The sequence below is a fragment of the Danio rerio genome, chromosome 17 (genome assembly GCF_049306965.1).
Source record: "Danio rerio strain Tuebingen ecotype United States chromosome 17, GRCz12tu, whole genome shotgun sequence".
Taxonomy (NCBI): domain Eukaryota; kingdom Metazoa; phylum Chordata; class Actinopteri; order Cypriniformes; family Danionidae; genus Danio; species Danio rerio.
This window is the reverse complement of record NC_133192.1, coordinates 59,491,624-59,514,858: the sequence shown is the minus strand read 5'-3', so window position 1 is coordinate 59,514,858 and position 23,235 is coordinate 59,491,624. Positions and strand designations below refer to the sequence as shown.

The window sequence follows — 23,235 nt, the reverse complement described above, 5'->3', positions numbered from 1 at the left end:
TATATATATATATATATATATATATATATATATATATATACTATCTATTTGTTGTGTTTTATTATATATGTATGTGTGTGTGTGTGTGTGTATATAATTAAATAAAATACAAATAGTATATCATATTATTCAATATATTGTATTATTATTCAGTATATCGTACTAATATTCAATGCATCCTATTATTCACACAAATCAATAAGAAATAGTCAAGAGTTGCTTTACCTCAAATTGAGAAATGTGGTTACAGGACTGACAAAGCGTTTTAAGTGAAATATATAAAATATAAATTAAAAGCAATGGCAGACAATCAAGCAAACACACACAAAGGCGATTAAATAGAAACAAGTCAAATCTCTAATAACAGAATGTAAATAAGCTAAATGAATAAAGCATTCTTCTTATGTTGATGGTGTTGGTCTACACATATTCTTCATATTTCATCATTAATTCATTGTTAGTGTGTTTATGATGGGATGTATGCTGAATGCCTGACTGAGCTGCTAAACAGCGCCATCGGGTGGTCAAAGCGTGACTAAATATCGTCTGTGGGAGTTTTACTCAAGATTTATAAAATATGACCAATGGATGACGAGCTGGAAAATATGAACAATCCCTCTTTTAAATCTAAATTTACTATTTTCTTTCCCCTGACGATCTTGTATAAATGAAATGTATAAGAAAGTAATAATAGTCAAAAACTCATCCGCACGTGCAGCACATTTCATGCATTTTGCTGGATCATGGGCTGCATTCTGAATAAAGTCATCAGGAGGATCTGGAGACAGTATTAAAACATAAAGAGCGCTTTATTTCTGTATTTTCCTCTCGTCTGAAACTAAAGAAGAACATGACAACAAACGCAGGAGCTTCTTAATTAGTTCAGTGGCCAATCAGATCATCAGGATCGCTGGAGGGGCGGGGCGTGCGCTGAACTAATTTGCAGCGGGAAATCCCTCTCTCGGTCGTGAACTCTGTCAGTGAGTGAGTGAGTGAGTGAGTGAGGTGTTCAGCAGGTGAACAGCAGCTCTGCGTCAGGAAAATGAACAACAGGCTGAACACGACTTCATCCTCAGAGGAGAGCCGCTTTCTGGAGGAGATGAAGAGGAAACGCGTGAATATAACCCTGTCAGACACGGAGATCAGCGGCGTCATCCAGAAAATCACCCAGAAGAAGACGCTCATCCTGGAGGACGGTGAGTTATGGAGGACGGACGGGCCTTCATTATTATTCATTGAGTTACAGTTGGTTTTATATTCGCACATTAGTTCATTTATGAACAGTGACACGGCAACACTATTGTTTTCCATGATACTTCGAATATTCGGTCTGAAATAGTCGCATTTAGTGACTAAATGAACAACATTAGCACTAATTGACTGAACGATGTAACGTTAACGTAGACTAACTAACGTTACCTTAATAGTCATTGGCTGCTAATATGGTTTCTCTTTAAAATGCGCGAAGAGTACTACTCCAAATGTGCGAATATAAAACCACCTGTACCATAAACCTTCATTATCTGACTGACCACAGCCTTCATTAATGCTCCTGTGATATTTCTCCCTGTATTCCAGTGTCTGAAGTGAGGAGTGGACGCAGATTTCCAGGAGCCAAACTGATTTTTGGAAAGGAGATAGTTAAAGGTAAGCTCCACAGACTGCAGTAGTTTGATGTTGGTGTTATATTTGCACATTCAGACTTTCTCCTTAATATAATTTCACTGTTATTTGTAAATCATATTAGCAGCCAGTGACTATCAGAGTTGTTCACAGTCAATTAAATATCGGTTGAGGTCATACCAAGTGTGCCGCAAGCCTGCGTTTGAGTGAAGGTCTCGGCCGTTAGATCGCCCCCTGGGGGCTGGCTGCAGTACAAGTCATAAAGCCCGCCTCCTCCGTGTTAATGAAGGAGACTTGAGCCCAAATAAAAAAATTAATTACACTTGCAATAAAATGTCCCGAACGATGGTTCTGGTCGATTAAGGCACTGATTATTGTGCTGAAATAGGTGCAGATCCTCATTTTTGTAAACAGTTTGTTTTTAGCAGTAATTTAATGCTGGGCGTGTCATCGTGATTGACAGCTGTGATTGACAGTTTCTCAAAGCGCGGCGTCTGAGCTTCGGCAGAAGACTGAAGTGTTATTACTCGATTTCTGTGATATTTTACTATGACAAAATGAGTTCAGCAGTAAACTACAGTTTCTGACATACATGATCCTGGTGGAACACTGTTTATTCGCTAAGGTCAGAGCTTTTTTCGGGCTTTATTAGTTTGCTAATACACGCCTAGCCACCCAGATAGCAAAATACACTGGGGCCAGTTCTTGCCTGCCGGAGACTTACCCCTCAGACTGACTACCTCTGCTGGACCTACTCCGGATGCCTGGACTCACTGCCCGATTCCAGCCTGAGTCAATTGAGCCAGATGCGGCGGCCGAGCGAGCAGGCGCTGCCGCATGCGAGCCGGAATCAGCCCGCGACGCCGCGAGTAGGTTATGCGCTGATGCCCGGAGCTGGCGCTATTGAATCTTCATTATATAAAACCCTCACATTTGTTAACGTTATTACACCCATTTTTGTTGATATAACAACAAACGCATGCTACTATGTGAACGCAAAGTGTATCACTGAGTTTAACCTTTGAATAAAGATGCAAACAGCACAGCAATTATTTAAATAAAGGACAAAATAAATAACAATAAACCTGTATCGACAAGTATTAAATAATAATAATAATAAATACGAAAATGACAATAAAACTGCACAATAAAATAAACCCATTTAAGTACGGGGAAAATACAGGAGATCGTTAGCAGTAATTCTCTTTGTGTTTAAATAATAATCTCCACGTTGACCTCCTGTAAGGTTATTTAAACTTGCTTTATAGGACGTCTCTGCATTTTAAGTTTTGGCATGTTATTAAGTGATCTACTGAATTTGCTGTTATAAATCATTATAACGTTCTTGAAATCGAATCTTATATAACCTAATAGAGCTGTAAATGTTAGATATTATTTATTTACATCATTTACTGTTGGCGTTTTATTTGAACACTCCAGCTAACATTAAAAAGAATGTAAATTCCTCGTTGCCAGATATAATGAAGGCATCGAATAAACCAAATGAAAACGGAGGCAAAGAAATTAAATAAATGAACAATTCAAGCGAAAATGAATAAACAATATACTAGTGATGTTACAGCAGATAGACGTTGTATTAATAGTGCAAAGTTTTTTTTGCACAAATTGACAAATTGCAGGGTTGGGATGTGTAAATATCCTGTTGATATTTAGTAATCTTGCTGTATTTATCTTCTAAACGCACGATTGTTCCCGCATGGTAAATCGTTATGGTGTGTAGGCTATATTTTGGGTTCTGTTGATGGCTAATTAAAAATAAAAACCTTTCTAAAAATGTATGTGTTGTTTATATGTTATTGTTCATATTTTACAAGTGTTATTTCTACCCCTATGAAGATAACAAATACCAACAACAAATATAACAATAAGAGAATATATTATTTGTGCTCATATTCAGGCTAGAGTGTATAAAAGATCGTTTATTTCTGCAGTCCAGCATGTATTGCTTTTATTAAAGTTTAACAGCTTACATCACACCGTTTTTAAACCGTATATTATTGTGTTTTTTTAATGTAAGTGCTTCTATTTACATCAGCGAGCGTTTGTTATAGTGCAGACACCGGCAGTCGAGTGAGAAGTTTGGGGGGCGTGTTTGATTTTACATAAAGCGTTTGGTTGGAAGCTCGACTCCGCTCATTATCGCGGCTCCTCCTCTGGCTCCATCAGACAGTCCTTCTGCGCATGTCTGGCTCCAATTTCAGCAGTCTTTTGCGACAGTTTGTGCCCGTCAAGCAGGCGTTTTGCCCTCAAGGCGTTCAATGGCAAAAGGGGCTGTCGCGTCGTCCATATTTTTTACAGTCATTGGGTCATACATGTGATTTAATATTCGAATATTAAAGTTAGCGTGGTAAACAGCATGGAGACCGCCAGTATATACCCCACACCTTCACATGAAGAATTAAGTCATAATAATGAAAAAGTTTATTGTTATTTCAGGAAAGTGAGTCGTTGTTATCGAGAGAAAGTTTCTCATCATTTATAGATGTTAAATCATAATTTTGATTTATTAGATTAGCCAAACAACTAGAACTGATGAACACCAACTCTGTTGAAGGCTTGCTTCTGGACCATAACACACAATTTCATTTCATTTAAACTTGGGTCATGATTGTTTTCTTGCCTGCTTCTTTAGGTATAATGTTTTAAAGGAGATAAAGGCACAGCTCACACACAAATGCACATTTATTCTCACAGAATTTACAGTTTTTGCTTGACCTGGCTCTTTAAACAATCAAGAGCTCTGTTTCATTTATTTATTCATTCATTCATTCATTTTCCTTTGGCTCAGTCCCTTTATTAATCAGGGGTCGCCACAGCGGAATGAACCGCCAACTCTGTTTTATTAACTGAGAAATCTAAATGTTTTTTGTTGTTGTTGTTGTTTTTCAGTGGAGTTTCCGCTGTCTGCTGGGCAGGCCAGTGTGTGAGTGTTTTTACCTGTTTAATGTGTGAATAATAATCCCAGTCATCGCTGCTCCTCTTCACTTCTCAGACGTGTGTTTGTTGCAGGTTCAGTAATGAAAAACACAAGTCAGAGTTCCAGACTTTCAAGAAGAAGATGACCCTGGGTAACGTCTCCTCATCCAGGGGGGTTGAGGTGTTGTCATGTGTTTAGGGGCGAGTTTACTGATTTAATATTTCTAATATGCACTCTTGGTATTTATTTAATAAGCTGTCTGTTTTTCTTATATTACTCAATCCTGCTCTCTACATTCATATATTAACCCAATCTCTACCATTTAAACATTGCACAAGCATATTTTCAGCAATGGGTCACACTTTTGGGTTGAGATTTCAGAAAAGTCATTAGAAGATTAAGTGGAGAAGATCATGTCGAGATATTATGTACATTCTTCTGCTGTAAATCTTTCAAAACTCGATTGTTGATCAGTAATGTGCATTGCAAACTTTAAAACTTTAAGCAGCTCTAAAGGTGATTTTTCTCAATATTCAGATTGTTTTTGAAATCCTCAGATTGTAGATGTTCAAGTAGTTTGATCTCAGTCAAATATTGTCCCATACACCACTGGAAAGCTTAATTATTCAGATTTACTGCGAGTATACATCTTACAGACAGTGAAAGAGACTTTGGGGACCCCAAGCGGTCATTTCACCCTGATTATTGGTTAAATCTGCTGCTGAATGTGGTGTTTCTCCTCCAGATGGCGAAGAGGACGGTGTGAGTTACGTGTTAATCGATGAGCTTCATGAGAAGTTTGGCCCTGCGGTGAGTTTGTCCAGCATTTCTCCTCATACATGTGTCTCACACACACACACACACACACACACTCACACTTGCACTGTATTTTCAGGTCATGCACATCCAGGAGCAGGACGTGATTGGCATCGGGGCTGATGTGTACGGACAGAGCGGCCAGGAGAGACTCTGCTGGTTACAGGTGAATCAGATCATACAATATTCAAGCGCCTCTTCCGTTTTCTGAGTGTTCAGCAGCTCCTCTACTGCAGCTCTTCACACAACACAGCCGCTTTCACAGTAGCTGACACACTATACGCTTTACACTGGGAAATGAATGAAGGAACACCTTTACTTTCAGAAACTTTCCGAAGAGCTTTATTGATCAGTGTGTTGAGTAGGAGCTTACAGAACAAACACAAGCATTTATTCTCATGCACAAAACTCTATGGGTATGAAAGATAAAACAAATCAAATGCTTGTCATAATCTTAACTTAAAGCCCAAGGTGTTTTTCTACATGCATTTTTTTATTTCTCTTTGCTATTTGGGCTTATTGGAACCTAATTAGATTAAATTAGTATTTTGCTATGATGTACTTTTAGAGAAAAATGATGTCCATATATGTGGACTCGTGGTCCCAATTTACATTAAACACTTTCTCCTGACTGTTTTTTATGCATATATAAAACATACACATTTTTAAACATGTTTTGACTATCAGAGTAACATTAATCAGAGAGGACATTTCATACGCTGCAAAACAGTGGCAGGATGACCCTGTATGTCTGTAACAAAACGCACATTAAATAAACCGCTCGCGGTCAGCTCACTTGTGATTCCACAGCTGCGAATAAATTATTAAATTAAGTCTGAAACAACATTTTTGGGTGAATTATACCTTATAAATGCAGTATGTGACTCTTTTAACGCAATTTAGAGGTGTAAAATAATGTGAAGAGCTGTGCGCCCGCCTTCTCACTTCTGACCTTAAATATAATTAGCTGAATCGTAGAAAAGCTGAATTAAGATCGTGTGGGGGTCGAATCGAGATCGCAATCATTTTTGATGATCCGAATCTGCAAACTCCACACAGAACTCTAACTGACCCAGCTGGGACTCGAACCAGCGACCTTCTTACTGTGAGACCACAGTGCTGACCACTGAGCCACCATGCTGCCAGTTACAATACATTAAGTCAACGGAGAGTGTGTAAACCACTAATACCAGTGTGTGTGTGCGCATAAAGCCCAGTGTGAGTTTGTGGGCTACTGATGAGTGTTTGTTTCCCTACAGGTGGCCACTAAGAAGGTGGTGTACCTGTTCGACATCCTCCTGCTGGGCGGTCCGGCGTTTAAGAACGGCCTGTCGATGATTCTGGAGAACACACACATCCTGAAGGTGAGCGGCTGCTGTGGGGCGTCACACACTCTGTCAAGACACAAAGATGCTTCACTGGCACTGCTGTGAATGGAGGAGGGTGCAGCGCTCAGTATGGCTGACACAGAGGAGCAAGCCCCGCCTACTGGTCGAAATATCCAATCATCAGTGTTTATAGTCATGCTGTGCTGTGGGGGAGGGGTCTGATTCATGATGAAGCTGCAGAAACTGAATTTTACACACGTCTGCACTGAAGCCCCTCCCCCAGAGAATCGTCAGGCAATTGCGATCACTGATTGGCTCCTGTACTAGAAGGCGGAGCCTCACTTAATAGAGCAGCTACACCTTTCCCCATTCAGAGCTGCACCAGTGTCTGTGTGTCCTGTAGTGTGTGCTTCAGTGGTGTGTGTGTGTGTGTGTGTGTGTGTTTTCTGCAGGTGCTCCATGACTGCCGCTGCATCACCCGCTGCCTGAGGACAGAGTTCAGGGTGCAGCTGACCAATGTGTTCGACACACAGGTGCGTCTACACACACACACACACACACACACACACACACACACACACACACACACACACACACACACACACCTCTTCAGCCAATCCCAGCACTGCTGATCAATATTTTAATGATCTGGTTTTGAGTTGAAGGTATGATCATATTTCCTGCAGCATCTGCAGACTGATTTGTTGTTTTAAGGAGAAGCTCGCTTCATTTTGACTCCTTATTTCTGAAAACAAGTGTTTTTACTGGTCCAGATGCTTCTTGATTTAGGATGTTGATGTTTTGACCGTGCTGTTGTGTAATTGTGTTGTTGTTGTGTGTGATGGAGGTGGCTGAGCTGCTGCTGTTCTTCAACGAGAGCGGAGGGTTTCTGCCGGACCGACTGGCTTTACTCCCAGAGCTGCTGCAGCTTCACCTCAGACTGACCACAGCGGAGATCCAGCCCCTCTGCTCCAAACAGCAGCAGAGCAGGGTCAGACACACACACACACACACACACACACACACACACACACACACACACACACACATACATACACACACTAGAGGGCGCCACAGCAGCACACACCCAATATTTTCTGCAATAATGTGTGTGTGTTTGTGTGTGTGTGTTTGTGTGTGTGTGTGTGTGTGTGTGTTCTCCTCTGCTTCAGGAGTGTGTGCAGCTGTGGTATGTGCGTCCGTGTCCTCCAGATCTCCTCAGTCTGATGTGTTCTTCAGTCCAGCATCTCCTCTCTCTGCGTCTGCTGCTGCTGGACGCTCTGCTGGCGGATTACACTGTGCTGGTGGACTCCTTCATGAGCAGCTCTCACTGCCCACCACTGCACTTCCAGCAGGTCAAACACACACAGACAGAACCAGCGCTCGCTAAACACACTTTACACATCAGAGGAATACACTTCACAAAGGCTAAACATGACTTACACTCAGCGGCCACTTTATTAGGCACTTATTGCAATGAATAATAGTGTGTGTGTGTTGAAATAGCTTAATGCAGCATATTCTGTGCTACTTGTAAATGTGATGCATTGTGTGTGTGTGTGTGTGTGTGTGTGTGTGTGTGTGTGTGTTCAGGATGAGTGCGCGGTGCCGCCGGAGCTGCAGGAGCTGATGTGTGTGCGTCAGCAGAGGATGGACTGGGCGTCTCAGTGTTACTCTCAGACTGACAGTGGTCTTCTGCAGCGCTCCAGCTTTAAAGCCTCTCCACACACTCCAGCAGACGCTCAGTAATGCTGTCCTGCGGTAAACGCTCTTCTGTTCAGTCTTTCTGTTCACGTGTTTTGTGTTGTGTATTAAGAGTTCACGAAGCTGTAAAGAGTGTGTTCAATAAATGTGAAGCTCCTGTGCTGCTCTCCAGGGTCGATCATTTGATAATAGTATAATATTAGTAATCATATAGGAACATAATAGTATAATATAAATTATTATCATCAAATCTTGTGGATTAGTTTGGCTGAAGGTTTGACCGTGTGTCACATGCGTGTGAGTTCAGCAGCATATACTGAAGCACAGACAGTCCAGATCAGGGTTTTGGGGCTGAAGCGTGATTTATTTCAGCAGTGTATTTTAATATGTCAGCAAGTTATTCCTAAACACTACTCCTGCTATTGTAATGCGGAAATATGAATGAAATTGTGAGCGTTAGTTCAGGAGATAATAGAGTTTATAATGACTTTAAGAGTTTATCTGTCAGGAGTAGTGCGGTTGTGTTTAATGTAGTGGGTCACGCTGCACTTGGGTTCGGGACACTAAAGCGGGCTGCATGAGGCCACGTTACACATCATTCATTTGCTGAAGCATTTCAGAAGCGGGATCATTTAGAGGACGCCTTTATTAGAGAGGCCCCGGAGACCGTCTTTAGCTGTTTTATGTTAATGCTGGTTTTGTGTTGTTGTGAATCGCGCACTCATCCACACCGCCTGAAGTGCTGGAATTCATTTTGTGCAAGACGTTTTCTGGAAAAGATACCAGAGGACCCCTGAGGGGTCGGAGGTCACGGTTGTTCAGTGTAGGCTTGCGCTCTTGTGCTTTATGCACTGAAACTCCTCCAGACTCCTTCAGTCTTTAATGCTGTTCTGCACTGCACTGTGTCTGTGCTCAAACTGGAGATACTCGACTCATCTCTGCTCCTACAGCACTAGAGCTTTCCTGATGAGCAGATCACCATCACCATCACCTGTGGACATCACATCATCATCCAGCAGATCACCTGATCACGGCCTGCACTGCTGCTGACTCTGTTCTGGAGTGTGCTGCAGGAACACAATACAATACCATTATTAAAACAAACAATCAGCAGGAATGATGAGGATCGCCTGAATAATGTTTGTTGTATAGTCTGTGATAAAATACAAGTCATGGCTGCTTTTTATGTGTGTTTTATAGTCATGAACACACTTGTTTGTAGAGCAGTTTGACCACTTTCTGCCATTTATCTAATCGTTTCTCTCATTGGAAACTGAATCAGAAAAATTTGTAGAAAATTGAGTTCACTCCCGCACGCAGAAATAAGGTGAACAGGACGTGCAGAATATTCTTCAGTTTTAGGCAGAACACTCGTACAGCAAATAGATCATCAGTTCTACATCATTGCATGAACAATAAAATAAGAGTGTGTAGAAAACAGCATCAGTATAAGTAGTTTGACGCATGAACACTGAAGCATTGTGGGAACACCGTGTATTTACATGTGTCCCCGCTGTACATGCATGAGTTTCAGAGTGCTGCACCTGTAAATCTCCCAGACAGTGAAGTTTCTCCAGGTGTGTGAACTGTGTTCTGCTGTGTCTGCTCAGTGTGTGTGTGTGTGTGTGTGTGTGTGTGTGTGTGTGTGTGTGTGTGTGTCCTGCTCTGGGGAAGGGGAGCGTCTCCCCCTCTCCATCAGGACGGGGCTCAATTAGCATTTCACAAGTGCCTTTCTCCCTTTCTCTGCTCCCTCCCCGCGGAGCGCTGCTTTAGCAGGGATTGTCCTGCTTCTGGCCGGCTGCGGTTGGCAGGGTGACAGTATTCGAGTGTGCAAACTTCTGCTATTGTCCCCGAGCCAGGAGGAGCCATGGAGACCCCGCTAATATGACACAGGAAAATGTTTGCTGATGGCAATTCTATGGGCTTTGTCTAACTCTTTCTCTTTCATGACGACTCGATTTAAGTCTCCGAATGTTTGACTACAAATGCGGGAGTGCTATCCGGCTCCTCCGCCTTTGTCCCGCGAGGTTTGAATGAGTAATTCAGCTTTTGTGTGGCTGGATTGAGGGGGCAAACAGAAAGACAAGATTCCTGAGCGCTCGAGCCCCCTTCCCATGGATATGCGCAGGTCTCTCCCCCCGAGCCCGTCTGCTGACACCAGCGCCGGGTGGAGAGTGCGGACGGGTGGAGGCGTCCGGGTGGAGCGTGCCTGCGCAAACCCTGGCACATCAAACCCTGATCCCGCCGCAGAGACGCTCTCTGAGGATGATGGAGCCGGCGTTTCCGCTCAGAGATTGCGTCGGCTCGCTCTTTTCCCTCGCTGATTTCCATGACAACAATTTGGGCTGGCAAAGAATCCGACACCGGGACCTCGGCGGCTCATTGTGCACAAAGTGAGGTCGCTGATTGGCCCGAGGGAAGCACCGTAACTACACAGAGTCTATAGTCATTGAGCTGCATTGAGTGCTGGGCTATTATAGAGGCTGGACATCACTCAGCCGGCGCAGACGCTTCATCTGCTCCAGACATGGGAGCTCCTCGGGGTGAGCATATGTGCACGTGCGGACTCTGCTCTGAGCGCTGACCGTCATGGCCAGCTCTGACACCGAGGTGAAGACGCTCCTGAACTTTGTCAATCTGGCGTCCAGCGACATCAAGGCGGCCCTGGACCGCTCGGCCCCCTGCAGACGCTCTGTTGACCACCGCAAATACCTGCAGAAGCAGCTGAAGCGCTTCTCACACCGATACGCCAAGCTGCCGCGCTGCCGATCCGGCGACACCACCTGCGCGAGGCTCTCCCAGCAGAAAGCAGCGACACTGCAGGACGAGGCGCGACCGGAGCAGGTCCCGATGCGGGATCGACAGCTGCCGGCGAGCTTCTGGAGGGAACCGCAGTCCTGCTCGTCCAGCATGGGCCAGGACTGTCTGCAGATCCGCAAACACAGCAGCGCCGCCGAGAACAGAACCATGATCTGTGAAGACTCCGCAGTGATGCTGGATCCCCACAGGAGGAGTGCGGTGTGCGGGTGCTGTCCGCTCCAGTACCGCTCGCTCCACAGCCGCTTTCTGTTCCCGGACGCAGCTTTCAGGAGTAAACCCAACACCGGCGGGGAACCAGCGCAGATGGACCCACAGCAGAGGAACAGCACTCATGTGGTCATCAAACCCATCCCCACCAAACCCACCGCGCCGCCCTCCATCTTCAGTGTGTTCGGCTTCATCTAGAGCCCGGATCTGGACTACACTAACCCGGATGTGGACCCACTTTATCTGACTGCTGATCTCCAAGCCCTTGAGCACTGATGCAGCCTATTAAACACCTGTACAGCGTACGGCATGCACGGCTCACCGTGGCTACTGATTAATGCTGCTTATTTCTGCTGTTGAGCTGCATTATGGGATGTCTCTCTCTCTCCAGCAGTGTCTAACCTGAACCGTGTGTAAGTGTCTCCTCTGCTCATGTGTGTGCAGTGTGTGTTGGTGTTGTATATAACGCTGCAGTGAGCCTGTAACACTTGTAAACACTTCCTCCTCTACATGTTATGGCTGATGATTATATTAGTGCTAAAACATCAGAAGTGGACAGAGCAGAGATCAACATCCCATAATGCAGTTCACCACCGCCAATAAACACTGAACACAGCGAGGTTTGAGGAAGAGGTCGTCTCTGGTGGACTGTGTGCTCCTGGATGAGGAAGACCTCTGTGCCGCTGGACTGGACTGGGCTGTTCTGGACTGGGCTTGTGATTAGTTTGCTGGCAGGTGATTGGTCTGTTCTGTGTGCCGCGTCTCTGTCATCTGTGTGTGCATTTAACACAGTAGATTATTCTGTCTTACAGTCGAGAGGTTATTTATTGCTTTTACTTGACTCATGTAGAAGTCTGATATATGGCAAACTGCACATGACATGACGTACAGCTGCAGTCAGAATTATTCACCCCCTTTGATTTATTATTTTTTTCTTCTTTCAAATATTTCCCAGATGCTGTTTCTCAGATTCAGGAGTTGTTCACAGTGTTTCCTCTGTTTGTTCTTCTGGAGAAAGTCTGATGTGTTTTATTTGGGCTAGAGTAAAAGCAGTGTTTAATAGTGTTAAAGTCATGTTAAGCTCAATATTATTCACCCCTTCAGCAATATTAGTGTTGGATTGTCTCCAGAACAAACCACTGTTATACAATGACTTGCCTAATTACCCTAACTTTACCCTGATTACCCTAGTGAAGCCTTTACATGTCACTGTAAGCTGAACACTAGTGTCTTGAAGAATATCTAGACTAATATGATGTGCTGTCATCATGGAGAAGAGGAAACACATCAGCTGTTAGAGATGAGTTATGAACACTGTTATGAGCAGAGATGTGTTGTAGAAATCTGCTCTCCATTACACAGAAACTGGGGAAAAAATAAATAAACGGGGGCAAATAATTCAGGAGGGCTGATAATTCTGACTGTAGATGCAACATATAACTCAAAACATTGGGGAAACCGCCGTTAATTCTTGTCCTAATGACTGGATCTACAGATGTGTCAGTATATGTTTGAATATATTATCCATGTACACAGTTAAAGTCTAAATCATTTGGCCTCTTGTGAAATGAGTATATCCTCAGCACTGTTCAGCAGGGGAGAGTCTACAAGGGATACAGCTCTGGACACATATGATACATCAATACAGCAGTTTTTGTGAGCCTGTATGACAATAATTAGTATTGTTATATTACTCTGGGGCCGGGGTAAAGGTAGATGTTAACAAAACACAATTAAGGAGTATCTTTATAATTAACCCTCCGGCTGCAGCTGTATCCCTTCTAGAAACTGCCATCTAACAGCATATATTCGTCTTTGCGGTAAATATTTTATTCGAGTGTGGCTAGAATAAAAGCAGTGTTTAATAGTGTTAAAGTCATGTTAAGCTCAATATTATTCACCTCTTCAGCAATATTAGTGTTGGATTGTCTCCAGAACAAACCACTGTTATACAATGACTTGCCTAATTACCCTAATTTTACCCTGATTACCCTAGTGAAGCCTTTACATGTCACTGTAAGCTGAACACTAGTAAAATATGGGTCACACTTTACAATAAGGTTAATGTTAATGCATTTACTAAGATGAGCAAACAATGATCAACACATTTACTACAGTATTTACTCATGTTAGTAAACGTTAGTTAATGAAAATACAGTAGTTCAGTGTTAGTTCATGTTAACTCGTGGTGCATTAACTAATATTAACAAGCGTTGACATGAATGTTAATATTGCATTAGTAAATGTTCAATTATGATTAATAAATGCTGTACATGTGTTGTTCATGATTAGTTCATGTTAGTAAATGCATTAACTAATGAACCTTATTGTAAAGTGTGACCAATATATGATGTGCTGTCAATAGAAATGAGTTATTAAAACTATTCTTTTAATATGCGTTGAAAAATCTCTTAAAAACACTGGAAAAGAACAAACATTTCACAGGAGAGCAAATCATTCTGACAAACTCTAATATATATAACTATATAACTATATATATATATATATATATGAAGGTGTTTCAGTAGATCAAAACGTTGTCAAAGTTGTGCTAAAACTATAACTATACTCCTTCGTTTTGGTACATTTTTGAATATGATGAAGAGTTTAGATGCAAAAAGCCTCTAAGTGTTGTCAGACATGTCTGTGGTAAATGAACATTATCTTCAGCCTCCTGTGTTTATGTTGACTTATTTCACTTTGAAGATCATGAGAACTTATTCCTCACCATAAAGGTGAAATTACTGAGCCGACACACAGGAGCCTGAAGAACATGCTCACTTCAGAAGAACCTTTCAGACGGCAGCTACAGGCTTCTCCATCTCAACTCTTCATATATGTATATAGTTGGTGTGTGTGTGTGTGTGTGTGTGGCCATATATCAGATGTCCACATGAGGCGCTGTTGTACTAACCCTGTTGATAATCCAGATGTTGTGCTTAATGAGCTCATTAAAGCTGGTAATGATGGACTCTTGACACGCTCTGCTCACACTGCTTTATTCTCAGTGTATTTGCACATTACACACACACACACACACACAGGAGGAATACTTCATCTTCAAGAGCATAAATTAATGATATAAATAAAAGAAATCACACACAACTCTCACTGATGAGTGTCCAGCATCAGTGGTGAGGGTCTGTTCAGGACTGATCAGTATATTGATCACTGTATTAGTGAGCACATCACTGCATTAATCTGCCGTCTGTCTCTTTAAATACTGGCGCTCTGATGAGCAGGAGGATTCTGATTGGCTGTTGGTGTTTATGAAAGTTGCTCTGAATAATGCTGCGTTATCAAATATGGACAAACCCAATCGCTGGTTACAAGCGTCATGTAGATTCAACAGAAGAAGTGAACACCGACAGCCAATCAGATCGCCTCCTGCTCATCAGAGCGTCAGTGTTTAAAGAGACAGACCCCGCTCCAGCTGCTCTTCAGTTCAGGAGTGTGTTTAGCAGCGTCTTCACAGATGGTGATGTTCCCCGGGCCTCAGAGGTGTGTGTGTGTGTGTGTGTGTGTGTGTGTGTTTGTCGGAGGCTCTGGATGTCAGATATCTCTGCAGGCGTTCAGGCAGCGGCAGCGAGCGGATGGAGTTCAGTCTGTGTGTGCCGAGCTGATGACGGATCTGCAGCCGACAGAGGTGCACGAGAGCTCGAGGAGACGCTGCACACACACACACACACACACACACGAACAGAGACAACATCACTCACACAGTACTGATCTGAGAAGACCGACACACAACTGCTCATCTTAAAGCACTCGAGCACATCGAAACATCTGTGAGCTTCTGTTGAACACCAGAGGAGATATTCTGAAGAATGCTGGAGGAACAGACATCTCAGCAGCAGCAATGATCAGATGTGTGTGTGTGTGTGTCTGTGTGTGTGTGTGTAGCAGGGTTGCTGATGAGACTCACAGGTCTTCTCCTCGATGCTGGGCCACTGCGCTGTGTCCCGGAGCAGGCTGGAGATCCGGCTGCAGAGCTGAACATTTCCCACATAATCCAACAGCAGATCCACCAAACCACCAGCAGAGGGAGCAGAGCGGGACGAGCAGAGCCACTCGCAGAACTGCAGGAGAACACACACACACACACACACACACATCAGAAAACAAAGAGAACAGTGTGTGTCATTACTGTGGTCTCTGTAGTGTGTTTTGTGTGTGTGTCATTACCGTGTTCTCTGCAGTGTGTGTTCTGTGTGTGTGTGTGTGTCATTACTGTGTTCTCTGCAGTGTGTGTTCTGTGTGTGTGTGTGTCATTACCGTGGTCACTGCAGTGTGTGTTCTGTGTGTGTGTGTGTCATTACCGTGTTCTCTGCAGTGTGTGTTCTGTGTGTGTGTGTGTGTCATTACTGTGTTCTCTGCAGTGTGTGTTCTGTGTGTGTGTGTGTCATTACCGTGGTCACTGCAGTGTGTGTGTCATTACCGTGTTCTCTGCAGTGTGTGTTCTGTGTGTGTGTGTGTGTCATTACCGTGATCTCTGCAGTGTGTGTTCTTTGTGTGTGTGTGTGTGTGTGTTAGTGTGTCATTACCGTGTTCTCTGCAGTGTGTGTTCTGTGTGTGTGTATGTGTGTCATTACCGTGATCTCTGCAGTGTGTGTTCTGTGTGTGTGTGTGTGTGTGTGTCATTACCGTGATCTCTGCAGTGTGTGTTCTTTGTGTGTGTGTGTGTGTGTGTGTGTGTGTTAGTGTGTCATTACCGTGTTCTCTGCAGTGTGTGTTCTGTGTGTGTGTGTGTGTGTGTGTGTCATTACTGTGATCTCTGCAGTGTGTGTTCTTTGTGTGTGTGTGTGTGTGTGTGTGTTAGTGTGTCATTACCGTGTTCTCTGCAGTGTGTGTTCTGTGTGTGTGTATGTGTGTCATTACCGTGATCTCTGCAGTGTGTGTTCTGTGTGTGTGTGTGTGTGTGTGTGTGTCATTACCGTGATCTCTGCAGTGTGTGTTCTTTGTGTGTGTGTGTGTGTGTGTGTGTGTGTTAGTGTGTCATTACCGTGTTCTCTGCAGTGTGTGTTCTGTGTGTGTGTATGTGTGTCATTACCGTGATCTCTGCAGTGTGTGTTCTGTGTGTGTGTGTGTGTGTCATTACCGTGATCTCTGCAGTGTGTGTTCTGTGTGTGTGTGTGTGTGTCATTACCGTGATCTCTGCAGTGTGTGTTCTTTGTGTGTGTGTGTGTGTGTGTTAGTGTGTCATTACCGTGTTCTCTGCAGTGTGTGTTCTGTGTGTGTGTATGTGTGTCATTACCGTGATCTCTGCAGTGTGTGTTCTGTGTGTGTGTGTGTGTGTGTGTCATTACCGTGATCTCTGCAGTGTGTGTTCTTTGTGTGTGTGTGTGTGTGTGTGTGTGTGTTAGTGTGTCATTACCGTGTTCTCTGCAGTGTGTGTTCTGTGTGTGTGTGTGTGTGTGTGTGTCATTACTGTGATCTCTGCAGTGTGTGTTCTTTGTGTGTGTGTGTGTGTGTGTGTGTTAGTGTGTCATTACCGTGTTCTCTGCAGTGTGTGTTCTGTGTGTGTGTATGTGTGTCATTACCGTGATCTCTGCAGTGTGTGTTCTGTGTGTGTGTGTGTGTGTGTCATTACCGTGATCTCTGCAGTGTGTGTTCTTTGTGTGTGTGTGTGTGTGTGTGTGTGTGTTAGTGTGTCATTACCGTGTTCTCTGCAGTGTGTGTTCTGTGTGTGTGTATGTGTGTCATTACCGTGATCTCTGCAGTGTGTGTTCTGTGTGTGTGTGTGTGTGTCATTACCGTGATCTCTGCAGTGTGTGTTCTGTGTGTGTGTGTGTGTGTGTCATTACCGTGATCTCTGCAGTGTGTGTTCTGTGTGTGTGTGTGTTTGTGTGTGTGTCATTACCGTGACCTCAGCAGTATGTTGTGTGTAGTCTGTGTGTGTTATTACCGTGATCTTGGCAGCGTGTGGTGTGTGTTCTGCGAGTGTGTCCTCCTCGTGCGAGTGTGTTGCGCAGGTGAAGCAGGCGTGTGCGTCGCAGCCGTGCTCCAGCAGCTCCCGCAGCACCTCCAGCTGGTGTGTGTGCAGCAGCGCCGCAGGGAATGTGGTGTTGTGTGTGGGCGGGTGTGTGTTGGCGTGCGCTCCGCTCCGCAGCAGCAGCTCCACCGTGCGCACACAGGCCTGCCGGGCCGCCAGCAGCAGCGGGCTGAAGGGGTCCAGCTCGGGGTCGGCTCCGGCTCGCAGGAGTGCGGCAGCTACCTCTGTCCTGCCGGCGGCCACTGCGCAGTACAGCGGAGACACCCGACGGTCCGCAAACACAGCCGAGCGCTCGTCTGACAGCCTGCTGTTCACATCACAGCCCGAGCCGATCAGCAGCTCCAGCACACGCAGGTGACCCCGCTCCGCCGCCAGATGCAGAGGGGAGATGCCGCTCTGACGGAGCCTCCAGCGGCTGGTGATGGGCAGCAGTATAGACACGATCCTGCAGATGAACACACACACACACACACACACATTAAACACTCCTGATGACTTACAGGACAGAAATTAACCGTTGCTGTTTCTGTGTGGAGTTTGCATGTTCTCCCCGTGTTGGTGTGGGTTTCCTCCGGGTGCTCCGGTTTCCCCCACAGTCCAAACACATGCGCTATAGGGGAACTGATCAACTACACTGGCCGTAGTGTATGAGTGTGTGTGTATGTGTGTGTGTGTGTTCCTCTTACCGGTGGTGTCCGTGTTGACTGGCCACATGCAGTGGCAGCAGTCCGTCCGCAGAGGCGTGGTGTGTGTCTGCGTGGTGTTTGAGCAGGACTCGCACTGCATCTGTGTGTCCGTGTCTGCAGGCCTCCATTAAAGGTGTGTATCCGTCACTCGTCTGCAGATCCACTGCTGCTCCTGAACACACACACACACACACACAACAGATGACCTCAGTGTCTACACAGGCTAGCTGATGAGTTGTGCTGTTGGAGTATACAGTAGTGTTGACTGGCGCTGTGTGGTTCTTCTGGTGTGTGTGTGTGTGTGTGTGTGTGGTTCTTCTGGTGTGTGTGTGTGTGTGTGTGTGTGTGTGTGTGGTATTGCTGGTGTGTGTGTTAGTACCGTTCTGCATGAGCAGCTCCAGAGTGTGTGTGTGTCCGTGTCGTGCGGCCTCTACAGCGGGTGTGTTGAGTTGAGCGCAGCGTGCGTCTCTGGAGGCTCCGGCACGCAGCAAACACACACAGATCTGCACACAGCCTCGTTCTGCAGCCGCATGCAGAGCGGAGCGACCGCGCACACACCGCTGGTCCACCACTGCGCCACGCTGCAGCAGCACCTCCACCATCTGCACACACTCCTGCTCGCACGCTGCACACACACACACAAAGCAGACATCAGCTCTCAAACACACACACAGGCACACTCACTCAGACACTCTCTCTCACACACACTCTCCTCACCCCTATAGAGCGGCGTCTCTTTGCTCTTGTTGCAGATATCAGGATCTGCTCCGGCTTCCAGAAGGATCCTCACACACTCCAGCTGCCGCGCCTGCACCGCCAGCATCAGCGCCGTCTCCTCCTGTAGAGTGCGCTTGTCCACACACACCTGGCCCTCTGACACACACACACACACTCATTTCAGTACAGGTCTGTGTGCGCTGTGGAGTGCAGAGCTGGACTCGGCATCAGATCTACAGCTGCACATGAGTCAAGTGAACACACACACACACACATCTGCTGCTCTCCTCACGTCTCAAACACACACCGTATATCAGCTGAGGCCTGTTCTGTCTGAGCACATCACGTGACCCCTCTGATGTCCACTAACTAGTAAACGAAGAGTCGCTGTCATCTCAGGAGATTGGCCATCAGAAGAGCAGCGCGATCCAGACATAACTCAGAGGAGGACCGTGTGTGTTCATTAACCAGAAAAGCCAAACGAGTGTGTATGCGCATCAGCCCAGGCAAGCTGAGAGAACACTGATCTCATTTAATTTGGTGAAACATTCAGTGACAGAACTGAAGAGACCGCTGATGATCAACTCTAGTGGAGACTCCAGCCTTTTCCATTAGTGTGTGCTTCTCCATCAAACCAGAATGTCTGAGCATAGAGGGACTTGGATAAAGACCCAACTAGCTTAATGTGTGTGTGTGTGTGTCTGACCTCTCAGCAGTGCCTGAAGGCAGTGGTTCTGTCCACGGTAAGCTGCTTCATGCAGTGGTGTCCAGTCGTCTCCGTCCAGCACTTCAGTCCCACTGGGTCCCGCTCTGAGGAAAACACAAACACTGCATTACTGCAGTACAGAGCTGAGCAGATCAAACACCGAGTCCTCACACTTCTCTAACGTAGAACAACAATACGTGTGGACAAACAGCGAGACTACAACCGCCAACTCTGTTACCCGTCAACTCTGTTACCCGTCAACTCTGTTACCCGTCAACTCTGTTACCCGTCAACTCTGTTATCGTCAACTCTGTTATCGTCAACTCCGTTATCGTCAACTCTGTTATCGTCAACTCAGTATTCGTCAACTCTGTTATCGTCAACTCCGTTATCGTCAACTCTGTTATCGTCAACTCTGTTATCGTCAACTCCGTTATCGTCAACTCCGTTATCGTCAACTCTGTTATCGTCAACTCTGTTATCCTCAACTCTGTTATCGTCAACTCTGTTATCGTCAACTCCGTTATCGTCAACTCTGTTATCGTCAACTCTGTTATCGTCAACTCTGTTACCCGTCAACTCTGTTACCCGTCAACTCCGTTATCGTCAACTCTGTTATCGTCAACTCTGTTATCGTCAACTCTGTTATCGTCAACTCTGTTATCGTCAGCTCTGTTATTGTCAACTCTGTTATCGTCAACTCTGTTATCGTCAACTCAGTTATCGTTAGCTCTGTTATCGTCAACTCTGTTATCGTCAACTCAGTTATCGTTAGCTCTGTTATCGTCAACTCTGTTATCGTCAACTCAGTTATCGTTAGCTCTGTTATCGGCAACTCTGTTATCGTCAACTCAGTTATCGTTAGCTCTGTTATCGTCAACTCTGTTATCGTTAGCTCTGTTATTGTCAACTCTGTTATGGTCAACTCTGTTATGGTCAACTCTGTTATCGTCAACTCTGTTATCATCAACTATGTTACCCGTCAAATCTGTTATCGTCAACTCAGTTATCGTTAGCCCTGTTATCGGCAACTCTGTTATCGTCAACTCTGTTACCCGTCAACTCTGTTATCGTCAACTCCGTTATCGTCAACTCTGTTATGGTCAACTCTGTTATGGTCAGCTCTGTTATCGTCAACTCCGTTATCGTCAACTCTGTTATGGTCAACTCTGTTATCGTCAACTCTGTTATGGTCAGCTCTGTTATCGTCAACTCAGTTATCGTCAACTCTGTTATCGGCAACTCTGTTATCGGCAACTCTGTTATCGGCAACTCTGTTCCCTGTAACTCGGTTACCGTCAGCGGCTGAACTTGCTGTCATCTCTGATATTGTCAACTCTGATAACGTCAGTGTCAACTCAGTTAAAGCTTTGAATATTATCATGATATGTGTTTAATTGATTAGTGGCCTCGTTACTTGTGTACTTATAGCTATGTTTAGACAATATGAACAGCATCTCAGCAACTTTTTAGCTAAAGGTGTTGATATTCGTTACTTTTAAACACTCTATAGTTGAATCCTCTCAGTGATGTATATGTTGAGACGACAGCAGTTTTGGATTGTGTCATTTGTTGTCTTTAATGGAGTTGAAGGATATTTCTGTGAATCTGTCGACTTTCAGAGTAAATCTGTGAAACTTTACTAGTTTTCGATCAACAAGTCTGGACTCAGTTAACAGGAGAAGCAGATGCACATGTGTGTCTCCTACTATTTTAATGGGTCATGTAGTATAATGGTTCATGGTTCAAGAACACTTCAGTATTTACTATTAACCACTCTTGCGTTTCTTCATGCGTGTAGTCATCAACAAACCCTCGTGATATGGATTTAGCAGCAGGTGTGAGGAGACATGATTCTCCAGAGACATCAGTAAGATCAGGCCATCCTCTGAGGAGAACTGACGGAGAACAGAGACTACAGAGCCCAGAGCAGACACACACACACACGATGACCAGAGGTATGACAACTGAACACACACGATACCTTGATCACACAACAGTACACACACACACACACACATCTACAATAATAAACATACTGTAGTCAACACTAATAAACAGAATAATACACACACACACACAATAGGAAACACATAATAAACACAGTTGTAAACATTAATAAACAGAACACGTAATATTAAACACACAGAAAACATACAATAGTAAATACACATAGTAAACATTAGACATACACAGCAGTAAACACTATTAAACAGTAAACGCACACACATATACAGTAGTAAACAGTAGAAAACCCATTAATAACACAGTAGACATATTACACACACACACAGTGAAAACAAAAACGCACAATAGTAAACATTAATAGCACATACAGTAAATACACAAACAGTAGTAAACATTACACACATAATAAACACACAGTAGTGCACGCGTATAATAATGCAGGCGCGCGCGCGGGGACTCACTGTGCGGGCTCGTGGCGCGCCTCCGCTCCTCCACAGCGGTGTGTGTGTGTTTTCTGTCGCCTTGGGTTTGCTGTTTTGTCGTTTGTTCTGAATAATGAAATATATTCGGCATAAGAGAACCGGGTCATCGTGTCTTACTGTCACAGAGCGCGCGCCTGGACAGACAAAGGCGCGTGCGTGTGTGTGTGTGTGTGTCAGCGAACACACACCCACACACACTCTCAGCTGTTCAGTGGGTTAATTTTAGCATCTGTCGACACGTGAGGGCTGGCTTTACCTTATTTGACTAACGCCATTCCGCCGAGCAGATCAGATAAGCGCAGGTCTCAGATCAGCTCGGTGTTTCCTCGGAATGACTGGAGCTGTACTGCAGGAGCCCGATCACCCTGAAGATCAGCTGCAGATCCACATTCCCATCATCAAACCTGCTCTCATCTGCATACTCCACTGGCAGAGGCGTGCGGGCGAGCCTGTTCCCATCACACTGAACAGGTTTAGCTTTATTGCTGGGGGAAACACACACGCACACACACACGCACGCACACACGCACACACACACACACACCAGGTTCCAGAGAATTACCACTGAATTACCGCTGAACACAACACAGCACGACCCCGCAGAGCTCCACAGCCAGCGCCTGAGCGGGTCTCCGGTGTTTGGCCGAATGTTTGGCTTCTGGTGGGAGCTCTGCTGGATCTCACACACACACACACTTTTTTTTTTTTTAAATACAAAATCCAAATACAACAAAATGGGATTCAACTTTACAACTTGTGTGTCATATATGGAAGGCTCAACACAAAATAATAAAATAAAAAATAATATACAAAGATACAAATGTAATATACAAAAAACATTCAAGTTAAATAAATCCAATAATGAAAGGAAAATGCAAAAATTAAATAAGTAAATAAATAAAAATTAAGTACAACATATATCATCTATGGCAAGTTATATACAACAAATAAATTGAAAATTTTTAAGGCATTTTTTGTTTTCATCACACACACTTATCATCAGGACTCTTCTGGAGAATCAGCACACGCGTCACACACACAACTGAAGACATACAGGACATTATTGTTTACAATCAAATCTTTTGCTTTGTGCCTGCGTGCGCGCGCGCGAGCATGTGTGGTGTGTGTGTGCTTCATTGAGTGTGCATGAATGAGCGTGTGTGTGTGTGTGTGTGTGTGTGTGTGTGTGTGTGTGAGTGTGATAGTGCAGCTGAAGCTCCTTGTATGGAGTCTGTGCTGAGTGTTTAT

At 44.6% G+C, this 23,235-nt stretch overlaps 3 protein-coding genes across 7 annotated transcripts in view; 1 reads left to right on the top strand and 2 right to left on the bottom strand.

The window, feature by feature from the left end:
* The window catches only part of nek9 (NIMA related kinase 9), a 129,464-nt gene that overhangs the window by 29,141 nt on the left and 77,088 nt on the right, over positions 1–23,235 (bottom strand). The window lies entirely within an intron of this gene.
* On the top strand, positions 981–8,569 carry exd1 (exonuclease 3'-5' domain containing 1). The gene is given in 11 exon segments (NM_001045465.2): positions 981–1,196; positions 1,579–1,647; positions 4,534–4,567; positions 4,654–4,712; positions 5,307–5,371; positions 5,457–5,543; positions 6,637–6,741; positions 7,158–7,238; positions 7,553–7,696; positions 7,878–8,060; positions 8,299–8,569. Coding segments are annotated over 11 exon segments (1,137 nt in total). The 5' UTR covers positions 981–1,042; the 3' UTR covers positions 8,455–8,569.
* On the bottom strand, positions 8,142–22,636 carry asb2b (ankyrin repeat and SOCS box containing 2b). 5 transcript variants are annotated; one of them, XM_073927079.1, is made up of 9 exons: positions 22,244–22,636; positions 21,967–22,053; positions 19,538–19,641; positions 18,832–18,987; positions 18,494–18,739; positions 18,115–18,286; positions 17,342–17,873; positions 15,362–15,515; positions 8,142–9,476 (listed from the first exon to the last, which is right to left on the bottom strand). In XM_073927079.1, the coding sequence occupies exons 4-9, from the start codon at positions 18,935–18,937 to the stop codon at positions 9,430–9,432; spliced, it is 1,257 nt and encodes a 418-aa protein (XP_073783180.1). In that variant the 5' UTR covers positions 18,938–18,987; positions 19,538–19,641; positions 21,967–22,053; positions 22,244–22,636; the 3' UTR covers positions 8,142–9,429.

Bases quoted from the DNA above. Each gene is read 5' to 3' on its own strand.
- asb2b (XM_021467128.3), bottom strand. From the start codon at position 22,094: ATGACCCGGTTCTCTTATGCCGAATATATTTCATTATTCAGAACAAAC. The intron at 18,740-18,831 runs GTGAGGAGAGTG...GTGTGTGTGCAG, and splicing joins AGAGACGCCGCTCTATAGGG to CGTGCGAGCAGGAGTGTGTG. The intron at 9,477-15,361 runs GTGAGTCTCATC...GTGTTCCTGCAG, and splicing joins CAGCATCGAGGAGAAGACCT to CACACTCCAGAACAGAGTCA.